The following is a 15,678-nucleotide window of genomic DNA, read 5'->3' as shown; positions in this document are numbered from 1 at the left end:
ATGCTGACAGCAAGAAATTCAAGGGATTTTAATAGTCTTATATCTGGGAAAATAAAGAAGACTAAAAAAAAACAATGGATTTTTCTGTGTGGCAACTTAAATGACCAAGTCAGTCTTCCTTCTTTTAGTTGTCTATTAATATGCCAAGGAGTCACAAAGTTGAGATGTAAGAACATGCTGGGTTAACACATTTTTTGTCCCCTTATTTCATCCTCTTTCCAACAAGCACCCTCTAATTCTCATGGAACGTTTTAGCAAACTCTATTTCATTATTTTCTAAAACATTCCCAGTGATTTTTGCCAGGCTCACTCCCCTAGAGAAACGACCTCTGGAAGATAAGCCTTTGGTGGACATCTCCTTATAAAGGATTCCCCAAATTGACCGGTGGGAAGAGAATGCTATTTGAAATAAATTGCAAAATAAACTCCTCCTATGGATCTGAGAGGCTTCCAGAGAACACATGGTCGACACTGCCCTGCAGTAACTTTGGTTTACTTGAAGCTTCTCTGCTGTACAGCTCATGCTCTCACAAGAATGATTCACATGCAGGATTTGCCACCCTTCCATAACAGTGGACCAGAAACACTCTGCCAAGGTCATTGCCCTTGGAATGAAAAATATCTAAGGAGAGACAGTGCTTTCTCCCTTCTCTTTCTTGCTCCTTTCTAAGCCACCACTTTCCCCTCTCCAAAGCCAAAGCAATGCATTGTATGTAGTGTGGTCCAGCATAGCATTTTTATTTTCTTCCCGTATTTTGGCTTGTGGGGTTTTTTTGTAGTCCACAAGACTGCCTAAGGAAGGGAGGCCCACATGAAAGAAAACCCAAAGCCTAAAATAATGAGTCTGGCTCAGAAGAACAAGAGACATTTTTACACATCACAGCCAACTTGCTAGCCTTTGTGCAATGGTCTAAGTTGTGATATATGATTTATTAATTTGTTTTTCTACTCATTTACATTTCATATTGCAAGACAATTTTTAAAAAAAATTGACAGAGCACTACTTTACTTCATAATGGATTTGCAGAAGACTTAATAACCTCTTATTTTGTACATAAATCCAAACACTGCCTCATTAAACAACAGTGCTTGTTGAAGAGAAAGTGCTTCAAACTCAGACCTAAGACAGACACGCACATCCTAAAAGACTCCATCTTGAGCCCAATTTTCCTTTTATCCTGCACTGAACTGCATGCAGAGTCACGCTAGCTGAACAGCATTTTTAAGAGGTTTTGAAGGCCTGGAAATGCTCTGCATGTTTGCTGTTTTACACGGAGCATCTGTGAGCGCTGGAGTCAGCGAGCCCCGGGCAGGCTCAGTGTCAGACCGCCCTCTCACGGCAAGCACCAGGGCAGGAGCCCATGAGAAAGATGTCAGAGAGGGTCTCTTATCCCTAACATATGCAGGCATCAGCACATGCAACCAGGACCTTCCAAACTTCAAGTTGGAAGCAGTTTTTGTGCTCTGGCTTCTCTGCCAAAATGACACAAGTATCGCTTTCTCATTGTCGGCGCGTCGCACTGGAGTTTTGCTGCCTTTTGTCCTTGTGCTCAGCAGAATTTGGCACAGGGACTGGATCTGCCATCCCTCCTTCTGTACTCTAGGTCTTGTAAATTCTGGCCTCATCAAAGCACTGTGATGAATGTCTTAATAGCCTTGTATCTATCATGGCTTGAAACAATCGTACAGGGCACTGCAACAGAACAGTGCACAGCAGTATCTTACCTGCTCTCATTCACCCTTTATCTCTTCCATTCCCACCTTATCCCAGTCATACCCATCAGGGAGGACTAACACAGAATCAATTCTGTTAGTCTCTGACAAAGTAAGAGTAAATAGCACTGCTGCACCAGTATAAAAGAGATTGCAATCCAGAGCAGAATCTTAATCTTCAGCTGCACGTTAAAGAATATCACAACTCTCTGGCATTTCTGAAAGAAATCTACACCAATTCAATCACTTTTTCTCCATATTGGGATTTAAGTCCTAGACTATCAAACATATATCAGCATTGCTTTGAAACAATAACAGATAGGTATGTCACAGTTGTTTTGTTACTTGTTGTATAGAAAACATATTACACAGAAGATAAAACATCACACAGAGGATAAAGCATGTCACACAGAGGATTGGACAGTAGCTGCAACTTCAAGAGATGAATAGAAATACACCTAATTTTTCATAAGGACACCAAGTAGTCAATTCTTTTGGGACAAAATGTAGTACAAAACTAGGCTCAGGAAACCATAATTGATGCCTGAGTGAGGTAGGAATTATTATAATCATCTTCTCATACTATTATTTAACATACAATACCTGTTCTGAAATGTTGCACCATGCTTGAGCTGCTTGCCAGTTTGAAGGTTTACACTTACAAAGAAGCTAAACTGACAGCACCTAGCCCATAAATGAAGTCATATCCTTATGAAACCCACTACAAAGTCAGACAATATACTCCAAGTGAAATCTATGTATTTCAATTTGTTGCTGCAAAGCTGGATGGGCTGGCAACTATACAGCCAGAACCCCAAAATATTTCCATCCCTGCTGCATGTCGATGAGTATGGAAAAAACCTCAGGGCTGACGGCACTTAGAAGTATGATGATATGGATATTAATTTTACAATAAGAAGGATTTCTTTTGCACTGCTATTGCAATACTTCTTTGCTGCTGGATGATGTTTTGCTTGTGCATGTGCATTCGAGACACTCTGGCAGCAGCTGAAATAAGGAAGGAAAGAGGCTTACCTTGTGTTGTCCCGTCCAGTCCCATGAGACATCTCATTGCCCTGATGATTTGCTCTGCTACGGGGGGACACATAGATGTGGCGTACACAGCACTATGAGAATGAGTTCGTAAAAAGTCCACAAGGTCCTTACACAAGCAAAACAAAGCATGAATGAGCTTTGAGCTGGCCAAACAGCAGATCTCCCTCTTAACTACTGCAGGAGTGGGAATGTGCAAAAGGAAGAGGCTGTTTCACCAGCTATTGGATTGCATTCTTGGCTGCCACTGTTAATACATGGCCTGAAGAAACATCAGGCAGGTCCAAATGCTTTACTATATAAGTGGGACAATTACAGCTGAAACAAAAGTCTGGAATAGAATAATGTTTACTTCTGTGCTCAGACTTATTATAAAGGAGCCAAAATAATTTCAAGACCAATGAACAGCCTCACTTACAATAATGCTGCTCAGTTTGCCTCTGGTAATGGAACAAAGGCTATGTCACATCAGTATAGGTACTCTGCTACGTGACCTAGCCCAGGAAAAGCAACCTCACTGTGATCTATCTTTGTCTACAAGCACACAAATTTTTAATCAAAACCTTCAATCAGTGTGGCAGGTACAGTGATGTCAGAGTTGGTATAATTAATTTTAACATTTCCTAAGAACAGAACCTGTCCTCTTAGAAAACCATTGATATGCTGTAGGCATGTCTAAAACACCAGTAACTCTCCTGAATTCAGGCATGCAGTAGGAATTCAGATCTTACTAAGATCATCATTGTTGCAACAACTTATATTTCCTAGCGCAAAATATCAGAGTAACAGTTACCACACCAAAAGCTGAGTGCATGTTAGTGAGAAAGGGATGAAGCCTGCTTGAAAATTGACTTTGATGAAAAAATATAATCAGAAAAGAAAATACAGTGAGAGTAACACACATTACTACCAAAATACTGTATGAGTCTATGCAGTAACTCTAGTGCTGAGGATAAAGATTTACCTAACCTTACACAGGTTGTGCATGGCCATATTGCAATTGTATTCCTAAGGGTTTGGCTAAAAGCTAAGAAGGCTCCTGGGCTCCAGCTGATGCAGAATAAACAGCATCACTGTGAGTTTTTTGCTACAGAAAGGAATGTAAGTGGGTGAATGAGTGACCAGCTTTCCAAGGCTGAGAAGCCTGAGGCAACGCTTAGTGATACACACAGGTGTGAAGAGAGTGACCTGTTTTCTCTAAAATAAAACTCCCAAGGATTAGAGGATAAATTACATGAAACTACTTTTAACAGGTCTAATCTTTCTCTACTTTCTAGTTACATTACACACATTATTTCTGGTAAGAAATAAATGTACAGATACAAATTCAGGAAGCCAAGGAAACAAAGAAAATTGATTCTTGATATATTATGACACTTGGTTTTAAGATCTCCAGGGTCAAACCCAAAGAAGACAGTAATAAATACACAGTTTATACTTTCTTATAGCTCTTTTATTCTACTGTAGGGCTACCCTTATTAATGTTATCCTGAGAACAACCATATGGGCTGAATAAACAGGCTTCCCACTCATTCAGCAGACTGCTTAAAAACTGCATTCAGCTGCGTATGAAAAGAGAAAATAATCAGCAACCATTTGATCTCTCTGTCTAGCAACAAAACCAATAACATTTCACAATGGTGCTGATTATGCTTTCTTTTCTACACCCCCAATTAAAGCAAGCCCAGCTCTACTTTTTGTTGACATCTGTTGTTGGCAGGAGATTGTTAATGTATGCGGAGCAAGTGAGGACACAGAATTTACTATTGCAAAAGGCCCCCAGTAACCTCGTTCTCCATTCTCCTAAAAAATGCAACTATGTCAATTCACAACTCTTCAGGAATTTTATTATCAGCGGATGAAACTGTGGTTTTAATCTCTCAATATTGCTTCAAATACTGTTTACAAATGTGAAACAAAGTAATGAGCAATCCACATGCAAATGAATGTAGTGAAGTATATTAGCCAACCACAACATGTCCAAACATTTCCAAGACAAACAACAATCATCAGAGTGGCACAGAATAATCCAACTCAAGCAAATTACATAATATGAACATGAGACAAAAATAAGAAAGTCTGACTGCTTGATGTGCATTTAGGATCCAAGCAAAAATGATGCTAACTTTAAAACAGTGCTCTTGTTAAGCAGTCTGTTCAAAAAGATACTGAAATATATCATACATCATACAAAAGCAGTTCCCACACCCTTGATGTGAAATTGTTTATGATTTCCTCTTACCTTTTTGCCAGCTATGTATCCTCCAGCTGCACCAAAGCTCTTTGTGAACGTTCCCATTAATACGTCCACGTCATTGGGACTCATTCCGAAGTATTCCACAACTCCTCGGCCCGTTGCTCCCACTGCACCAATGCTGTGAGCTTCGTCCAAGTAGAGGTATGCTTTGTATTTGTTCTTCAAGGAGACAATCTCTGGCAGACGCACGATGGACCCTTCCATGCTGCACATGGAGAGAATCGGGGGTGAACAACAAACCCTGTACCCTTTACTTCCCCATACTGGCAGAAAATACAGTCATTAATTGCCTTAGTCCTCCACAGTTCTTCTGAAATCTTGATTTTTGCTTACAAGCCAAAAAAAAAAAAACTCGCAACCCATTCCCACTTGCAGGTGAGTACAAAATAGTTAAACAGTTTTAGAATTCAAACATTGAAAACAAGTCAAAAAGGCTTTGAATGTTTGTGAATTGTCAACATGTCAGAGGAGAGAAGGAAAGGTGTAAAGCAAGGCAGAGATACTTATCCTAAAAAGCACATTACAGTTCATTTCTACAAAACAAATATTATAAAGAACAGCTATAATTCAGTCTGGGACTTGCTTACTTAATCATCAGCTACTGTGGCAAAATTTGGGCATAACAGCTCTAGACTAAATTCATCTGGTGCAGAGGAGTTGGGTCCAACATACACTGGAGATGGGCCATGTGAAACCCACAGCTGGTGCCATAAACTCTAAGCATTCCCAGTCTTCACAGAATCAGGGCTTAAAACAGGCAGCTGAAATCCAGTCTTGCCAACTTTTACTTTGATATGAACTTTTTAGGAAATGTAGCTTGCTACACAGTAATCAAAAGTTAAAAAAAGTTTCCAATCCTTTTTTTTTTTCTTTTTTTTTTTTTCTTTTTTTTTTTACTTTCTTACAGCCACGCAGATAAAACTAAATATTCAGAACTGGCACAGGTTGTCCAGAGAAGCTGTGGGTGCCCCATACCTCCATACCTGGCAGCATTCTAGGCCAGGTTGGCTGCAGCTCTGAGCAGCCTGGTTTAGTGGAAGATGTCCCTGTCCCTGGCAGGGGGGTTGGAACAAGATGAGCTTTCAGGTCCCTTCCAACCCAGACCATTCCATGATTCTGTGATTAATGGTGTATTGAGATTCATAGAAATGAGAATAGATGCTCTTTTGCACTGTTGGTGGTCATGTCAGTAAATGGGAAGGCACAGAGGAGGTGTCCAGCAAATGAAAGCGCAGGGAGATAAATAAGAAATGCTCTCTGGCCCCATAAAGATGACATATGCAGAGTATTGCTGTGAATATAATACACAATCAGTGTATATAATATAATCAGTGAATATAATACAAAATCAGTGTGCCATGGGCCAGGGAAACTAGCGCTCTGCAGCTAAGCCAACAGCTAAGGTGTATCCACTTGCAAATGCAACAAGTTTCAGATGACCAGAAACATGGACTTTGGTCCCAAACAGCAAGTACAAAAGAGAAGTGCAATCAAAAGCATCTTGGAAATTTTTGGACCTGTGACCAATGGCTTTCACAGGCTGCTTTGTTGCCACTTTACTTGTACTGTGCAGTTTGACACCACAAAACGAGCACAATGTGTTTTTAGCACTCGAGAAATTTCTTACAATTTTAGTCCTTTTTCATCTTTTGGTCTCCTGAGTAAGCTTGGAAACTGGTCTCCAGTTTTGAAGGAGACCTGCCCAAAGACAAGTCTCCATTAGTGTAACCATAGACAAGGGTTGCCTGTGCTGTTCACACTAGGAGAGAGTCTGGCTGTGTGTGCCTAGAGGCATATTTTTGGCTGTTGGTGACTGCTGGCAAATCATGTCCTTCTGTCTTGCCCAGCCATAAAAGAGGCAGCTGTAGGACTGTGTGTTGGCACCACGGCCCCTTGCAGCAAAGAAGGGTGGACTTGTACTCCTGAGGACAGGGCTTTCTCACTTTTCCCAAACAGCACTTGGCAGCTGGGGAGAAGCAATTTGAACCACCCTGGGTATTTTCCTAGTGAATACAAGGGCAGGGCCCACAGTCCTCACATAGCCCAGAGTCAAAGCATTAGTCAGCTAAAATGACACTGAGCCACTGGATGTGCTTGGACGTGCACCATCGTATGTGCTGGGCTTGGCAGCTTTCAGCTGAGTCTGGTCGGTCTGCAGGGAGAGCCCAGGAGCACCTCTGAAACTGCAATCCCACCCTCTGCCTTCCTGCAACGCTTGGGCACAACAGCCAGGCAGAGAAGGACAATAATAATTTTTCCACATTTATATGGTCATCATTAGGCTTAGTGGCTAATGGATGTTCAGGCAGGAGAGACAGCATTTAACTTCAAAAAGAGTAAAACCTGGTAAATTAAAAATGCTGGGTATTTGTGTAATGGAAGGAAAGTTGTGCTGAATCCCAGAATACATGAAGCTGGTACATGGCTGATGCAAGATGTAACCATTTAGAAGATTTAATGAAAACTTTTCTTTCTCATATGAGTAGATTTCTCTTGGAACTCTAAGCTGCTTAGCAAAACAAGACACTTGTATTCAGTTTCAGTTTTGATCTACTGCTCTTGAAAGATGCTGGCTGACATAAATGCAATAGTTGACAGAGGTCCTGATGTGGCCTTGAAGCATCCATGAAGAAGATAAAGTGCTGCTGGGATCCTGTTTGCATTCTGTGCTGCCATTCCAGCAGGTCTCAGCCATCCTGATGACAGAGATGAGAACGGTTTTGCTGCCAGCTCTGGTCTTGGTCTCTCTTTTGACCGTGGGAGATGGTCAGTGATATGCATATCACTCTCTCTAGAATTGCTTCAAGATAAAAGCTCACTTCACGTAACACCTTGAGTAGCCCAAATGGAAAGTTTACTGAATCAATGTTTATGTCAAGTGAGCTTGAATTAAAGAGGCAGAAGTGAACTGTACTGGTTCTGTCTCACTCTGGGCCTCTTAGCTTTGTGTACAAAGTGTACTGATCTGTTTCCAGATCTGCTTAAGCACACGGGGCATATAAAAACCCCCAGATGCAGATGAACTAAAGCTGGCTCTGCCCAGGCCAGGTGCTTTCATTAAGTGGAATGACGTCCTGTCTGGCAGCACAAATTCCTAGCTTGGTGGCAGGGATGGAAAGCTTCTAGATTGCAGCTGACCCTCATCTCCTTTGTGTGGTGGACAGGCACAGAAACTTGGGTCAGTACACACTCATTCTGAATGTACTTCCAGATGTGAGGAGATAATCCTAAATGTTTAGAACATTCCAGTTTGAAACTTGATTCAATCTCTACCAAAGCACTGATGTTCTCCCAGATGCAGCTGTTGAAGTGTGGATCCAGGTGCTTTGAGAGACAGGAGGTGTGTGCTTGCAATGGTCACTTCACTTGGAATACAGGCTCACCCTTGACATGATATTGATGGTTTTTTTGCCCAGTTTATCTGGAAATTTCTTGGGAAAAGGGGTTTCTACATTCTATTATGGTACCGCATCTTTTTTTTTTTTTTTTTTTTTCTGTCAGGAAAATTAATTTACAAATATTCCACCTCTTATCTACTTCATCTCTAAACATACCCTAGAGTACCACTATCTTTTCAACATTTGAAGAGTTTATCTGTTCCTCTTTCAGGCTAGTTTGTAATTGGGAAAAATCCCTCCTTTCCTGGCCTGCTACTCACAAGACATATACATTCCACTTTAACAGTTACTTTAGGCACCGTTTTCTTACATAAACTTTGTACATTCATACAACAATCTCTGTTTTGTAGTTTAGAGTAATAATTTTAAGGAAATCTTTCAACTCTGCCCTCAAATACAACTCTGTTTCAACACTGAAATTATAGAAATTTTAACCTTTAATGCTGGTCCTTGGCCAAAGACATTAAATGTTACCTCATGATTTTTTTTCTGGAAGTCCAGTCACCTAATCCCAGGAAATAAAAAATAACCCTGCTAAATTTCCTACACTATTGGCATTGAATCCCAAGGAACTTCTAATGCACATGAAAAGGCATTGGACAATATCTAACTGATCAGAGCCATTTTCTTAGCTGGAAGGGAAAATACACAAATTAAATTAAAAGTAAGGAAAAAACAAATTAAAACCAACCTGTTTCGATCAATTTCTGATGCTCCATAACTTCTGCCCTGAGCCTTGGCCTATCTGACTCCTAAGTAAACATGCATGGAAGAGAGCAGAAGCCTACCACAACCCATGTAAGAACATAGTAACATTAATCCTAAACTGGAAATGGTAGAAGCCAAGGAAAACATTAGCTGGAATTCAAATAATAAAAATAATATTTAGTAAGCCAGTTTAACTTGTACCCTGGTGACTGCCAAAACTTGTTCATGCTTTTTGGAGTCAAGATTGATGGCTAGATGGTCTCCCTCAGTTTGGAACACAAATGGAATATATTTGCTCCTAGGCTGGTCCAAGTTAAAAACCACCTTTCACTAGGAGTTCTATTTACTTTTGATGTTTTTTTTTTCTTTTTAAGATAATAGAGACATTAAAAAGTAAACACAAATATACTTAATGCTATTTATTTGACATGTAGCTTGAGAGCTTCCCAAGTCGAGGGGCCAATTTTGCATTCAGTTGTAAGCAAGCAAAATCTGTGGTTTATGGTTCCAAACACAAGTCTGATTTCCAGAAATGCTCATGTTGGCTAACAATGACCCTTTTCAAATTTTGCCAGCTGGTAAGTGTAAACATTTTAAGATACTCCTAAATGGAAACAGAAGTCAAATTTCTTTCCATACCATAAACCTCACCATACTAAGACTATAGTGTCCCATATAACAGTATTTTTTTAAAGAAGGCAAGCTTAGTGTTTTCTTTTACATCTCTGGAAAAAGCATTTCTGCAAAAATTTGCCAGGGCAAACTTGCAAATCCAGATATTTTAACGTGGAGAATGGCTCTGACCAAGTTATTTAAATTCAATATTTGTTGTCCCTGAAGCATAACTTAAGGAAAAGAATAAAAAGCGGTATTAACTATTGTAAGAAGAATACATTAACTGCACTCTAACTCCTCTTAAACCCTCGTGATGAATGTTAATTTGACATTTGGCAAACCTTCAAGAAAAATATCATTAGCCAATATGGGGTTGGAAAAATTTAGTCTTTCAAAAACCTGGGCCAAGAAAGGAAAGAACATACATACAGAAAGAGTAAGAGTATTTCTACTCTGTACTTCTCCAATTTTTTTAGTTTGGTTTTTTTTGGTTTTTTTTTTTTTTTAGGTTTTTTTTGGCATATGAAATATTCTTTGCTACCAACTGGCTCAGACTACCCAGGCTGTAAGCCTGTTCCTGACAGTGCAGCAGCAGGGACACAGCAAGATGGCACATGGTGGCATCTGCCCTCAAGACACAGCAAATTTACTTTACAACTAAACCACACTCTCCAATTTCTAATCTGCTTAGACTGCGAAAACAACTAACTAACCAGTCTATCTATTTCTAGGGATAGTTTCCAACTAGAGACTATTAGAGACTTGAGCTTTGCTTTTCAGAACCGTATGCCTTTCAGAATTGAAGACACTCAGGGCATGAATGGTCTTAACATTGTTTAACCATTATGCAGCAGAAGGAACTTTATGGTTCTTTTAAGTAGGTACTCTGAGGTTTAAGGTGCTTTTATTTTGCATTCCAACAGAAGGTTTTTGAATTCTGGCAAATTAAATCTCATTTGAGAATGAACTGTAAAACTACAGGAAAAGAAAACTCTACACTGAACATAAATCTGGAAATATAGTTATAAGTGAGTATAGTTAAATAGCTGACAATGGGTTTGTTCCACTTCTTGGACTGACCCACACCTCTGTGTTACCAGTCTTCTCGTTCCCTAGTGGTCAATATTCAGGGCAAAGGATTTAAAAGTGAACAAAGCTCAGCAGCTGGAGCCTTTTCTGCCAGCCATGTGACCCCTGGGAACATTTGTCAGTAAAATGTTGGTGGTCCACTTAATTTCTGCATGATCAAAGTCCTTAAATCCAAGCTTTCTTTTAGTAGCACCAAGCGATGTATATTTGTAGTTTTGCTGTGTTTATTCTGGTTGAAAGGACATGTTCAGCCTGCTTTGGATCAGCTGATCTGCTGATCCTGTTTCACCTCTGAGTGACAGGTGTTTAGATAAGGACCGATTTTGCAGATGGAAAATGTTAGGCAAAAAGAAAGCACTGACAACTATGAAGTTGTGATGACATGAGCTCCTAGAAGATTTCTTACAGAAAAAAAGCTAATTGGCTAAGCTATGCCAGCATTTTGCAGTAAAATGGCATAAGTGACTGCCCATCGAGACTGGCTGTATTTCAGCAACACGATACAGTCCCCACATATAAAGTTTTAATGTCACTTTTGTAAACTCTGTCATGTCCAGTGAATGAGTGGTTCTGGTTTCCTTCTCTCTGGGGCACGTGTTGCTACTCCCCAAACCAACTTTGTCCTGCTCCCCCATCTCCTGTCATCACTGCAGTAGCTTTGCCTACATCTCTGCAAATGCTCTTTCTGTTCACACCCCTTCTTCTTCAGCCCTTCCTGCTTTCCCTTCTCCCAACTCCCAGCTGTGAGTGGCTCCTCCTCCATGAGCTCCCTGGATGCTTTCTCCAGACCTTCTCCAGGCTGGAGCAGTTGTCAGGATGATGAGCCTGGCTGGTGTCACTGCTTTACTGCTCAACTCCAGTGGCTGTTTGCCTTTCTGGCTGGGTGTAAGCTGCCCCACAGTGAAGTGTAATAACAGTGGGTGTACACAGTGGGTGTAAGTGTAAGAGTGCACTACACTGTGTAGCTATCTGACTTAGGTGCTCTACAATTACATTGTGTTATTGAAGCTGCTATCAGATGGATTCTCAAAGGCGTTTCTCTCATTTGAATTCCTCCAGGGACTAGGACTATGTTAAATACCACTATATAATTATTTGGAAGCCAGTCTTTCAATTTTCCTGTTAAATTGTGAGTTTATTAGCTCCAGCAGTAGTTACAAAAAAGGTGCTGATATCACATAACCTAAGTTTAGCTTAAGATTTCAACAGCTGGGCAAGAACTGGGCATGCAGAACTTAATTCTATGTAGTTGTCCTTTGATCTGCCCACGTGTAACAAACAACTCTAGAAAGCTTGGCTTACTCAGCAGAACTCCTTACCAACTATAGTTCCACAAACTTTATCACATCTATCAAAACACAATTCACTTTACCTGTCTTGCTGTCAGTATATCTCCCACTTAACTGTGATGTGCTAAATCAACATTCAGAACAATGTACAGGATCTAATTGGAGCTACAGGACACAAGGTTCAGGCTGTCATAAGGAAATCAACATATTCATGAGATCACAGAAATTTATTGCAACTTCCATCCACTCTCATTAAGATTTCCCTCAGATACCTAAAGTCAGAGTTTACCCCACTCAATTCATCATTTTGTCCTCAGAAATGATAGAATACTCATCTTTCTACAACACAAACATACCTGTAAATGCCCTCCACGAGGATGATAATTTTTCTCCATGCTCTGTGAGTGCGAGGCTGTCCATATATTATTGCATCTCTCAGCAACTTCTCGAGGCTCTGCATATCTTTATTTAAAAATAAGAAAAAGGAGGAAGGAAAAACATTAACAGTTTTTTTGTCAAGAACTTTCAATTTTCTCTTGGGTGCTATTTTTCCTATTCAGAAAAAGATTTCATTAAAAGACAACATTAAAAAAATAAAGAAGAGTGTCCTAAAGATGAACTTCTTTTATTAGTAGGCGATGAACTTCTTTTATTAGTAGGCAAGACTCAACATTGGTCTGTGGTGTGAATGCAATTTAGTGACAAGAAGAGTTATAAAAAGGTTCCAGTTATGCACCTGATCTGGGCAACTTCTAGAAATACTCATCATTCATTTGTATTTAAAGGCAAAAGGGAATCACTTTGCTTCAGTTCTGAGGCTAACTGTCCACAGTTCTGTTTAGAGGCTGCTGACACTCGTAATTTATCAAGGCTTCAGTTGTGAGTTTTGGTTGCTTTCCAACGACAAGCTCGCAAACAATAACCATTTTTTCAGCAAAGGTTTTGACAAGGTTGCATGAAGCACTTAAGGATGGCAGCAAGAGAAGCCTTGTCCTCCTCAAGAAGGAAAGCAAGTGGAAGGTTGCTGATGAGAGAGGAAGAGGCAGGTGGATATAAGCACCTGGCATGGATACACTAATCTGGTGCCTAAATGCTTGGCACTGCTGGGACTTCAATATAAGGAGGCCTGAAACAAGGTTATGATCCTTAGCTGCTTCCTTAAGGGCTGAGTGTGGGTCATCAAAAATATCGTGAAGGAAAACCATTGAGATTTTGAAAAATATGGAAGAAGCAAGAAAAAATACCACAGAAATCAGGGTCAGGCCAAATGTGACTCTCAATGCACCAGCACTCTGGTGTCTCCAATGAATGGACACTCTTCAAAAGGAACTTTCCAGAAATCTGGATTGGCATTTCAAAATGTTTTCCAAGAACATCCAAGAGAGTCTCACAATACCCAAATGACACTACAGATCAGCTCAAACTGTGGGCTGAGAAAATCAATGGCATTTTTCCACCATATAACCCCATTTGCTTCAGCAACACATCTTAACACAGTCGATACAACCTTCTACAATAACACAAAGTTAATGTGTAAAATGAAGTGTCCAGAGGAAAAAAAAAATACACCTTAGAAATATTAATATTGATCCATAGTTTGGTTTCTGCCCTAAGGGAATGGAGCCATCTGCACATTAATTGCCCATTGTTAATAACCTGTGCCCTGAGAGATGGCAAGGTTATGACATGAACCCTTCCACATCCTGACGCCTCACCCATTCCTAGGAACATTCAGCGATGTGGGTGGAAGGTAAAGTTCTCAGTAAGGAAACTGCCACTCTGCACCTGACCTAGCAAGTCCCTGCTGTACCCTACAAAGCACAAAATAGGCATGGACAATATCAGTTGCCCCTTCTATCAGTGGTGCAATGGCCTGCACACCTCAGTGAGCTCTGAGATGGAAAATGCTGCTAGGAATAATGCAATGCAGACAGCACACTTTCCACTAGATGGCAATCAAGGAAATGAAAGTTCTTTAGTGCTTCATATGGGGAAGTTATAACCAAATTGAGAATTTGCAGCTGCTCACGTTCTCTTTTGCTTCAAGTAGATAATATTTAGAATTCTCTTAATGGGTTCCCTCAGGATGACAGAGAGCTGACAGTAAAATTTGGACACCCCCTTTTCTCCACCAAATTATTCTCTACTGATGTCACCGTCTTCTAAATCCTTTTGGGACCTTTGAATCCCTTTTCTGAATCACACAGAGTTTTCCAATTCAGTGTTCTATGTGTCAGTCCAGATTGGCTCTTGACTTCAGAAAAGTCATTTTGCCTCTGAGCTAAAAGCATGGCTTAAAGATTTAGTTGTTTTAGCACATACACATGAAAAGAAAAAAAAAGGAGAGAGGAAATGAAGTGAAATGTGTATAATTCTGTTTTTAAAAACAGATGTCTGTGAATAGGTCCTCTGTCCAAACTACTGTGCGACATGAGACCTCAGACTGGGGAGAACCTCTCCAAGAGACAAGGTTCCCTGATTTTACACATAATATAGTCCTGCTGGAGTGCAGGCTAAGAACATGTCTGTTTGCAGGATCAGGGCTATCTCAATTTCTTTCTGACATCTCATTTTGAAAAAGATATATGTGTGACCCTTTCTGAAACCTGTGATAGTCAACACATAATTTGTTCATGTGCAAATGAATTTTACTGATCTATAAACTGCCTCATTTGGAAAGGGGAACTAGGCAGAAAGAAAAAAAAAATCTTTAGTATTCCCCACAAAAGGCTGTTTCTGTTCTTCAAGGTGAAAACGGTGCTCTATGTGGTTGTGCTTAAGCTTTTCAGAAAGTGGGATATACTGAATGCCAGGGAAAACAACAGCACAACCCAGATGACTTTCAGATATCAAATTATTTACTCATTAAATATAGTTAGATTGAGAGATGTTAGGATATTAAGATGATGAGCTGCACGAGTCCATCTTGAATAACCAGTTATAGAGAAAATAACAGTCCTTCCTTGTTTGACCATCACCAGCACAGGGTCTTCAGTAGCAATGGACAACAACTGCTCACCAGCCCAGGAAGTGGTGTTAAGAATTTGACTTGATTAATCAGTCAAAGCACAATCCAATATATCCACGTTTCACTTTCCCCCTTTTCATTATAGCACATTCCCCTATATGGAGGCTAAAGTTTCCTAAGAGGGGACAGCGGATCTATCAGTGGGTTGGTGGACTTGCATAATCCTTGTTTGGGATCTCTCATAGTTAAATGCAGAGCAATACCAAGAACACAACCTGCCAGTGGGCTGAAGCAAGTCTGGACCTGGGCAGGCAGCGTGTCATACTGCCTCCAGTGCAGGTGGGACAGAGGCTTCTGGAGGGAGCACGGCATGCTCAGGGAGACACCATGTCTCCACCCCTCATCCTTACACTGCAATGCTGGGAATGTCATCATTGTGTCTCCGTGTGGGCTGGAAACCTCCTGTGTGATGTCAGCTGAATCCTGTTTAATTAAAATAAAGAGGCTGCTGCTACTCTTGTCACGTTCTTCTTTTTGCTTTGCGCTTGTAACTCTGATTTTCAGTTTCTCCCCTTTTGCACTCTCGTG

General features: G+C 40.4%; 1 protein-coding gene across 3 annotated transcripts in view; it reads right to left on the bottom strand.

Moving 5' to 3' along the window:
• The window catches only part of SPTLC3 (serine palmitoyltransferase long chain base subunit 3), a 108,796-nt gene that overhangs the window by 12,524 nt on the left and 80,594 nt on the right, over positions 1-15,678 (bottom strand). For all 3 annotated transcript variants that reach the window (XM_072927619.1, XM_072927620.1, XM_030269221.4), the window contains 3 exons: positions 12,479-12,584; positions 5,009-5,228; positions 2,749-2,875 (listed from right to left, as the gene is read on the bottom strand). In XM_072927619.1, the coding sequence (XP_072783720.1) occupies positions 2,749-2,875; positions 5,009-5,228; positions 12,479-12,584 (453 nt within the window). The remainder of the gene's footprint in view (positions 1-2,748; positions 2,876-5,008; positions 5,229-12,478; positions 12,585-15,678) is intronic.

This window comes from Taeniopygia guttata, chromosome 3 (genome assembly GCF_048771995.1).
Source record: "Taeniopygia guttata chromosome 3, bTaeGut7.mat, whole genome shotgun sequence".
Lineage (NCBI taxonomy): Eukaryota > Metazoa > Chordata > Aves > Passeriformes > Estrildidae > Taeniopygia > Taeniopygia guttata.
Note: the sequence above shows the minus strand (reverse complement) of the source record. Positions and strands in the feature narration are given on the sequence as shown.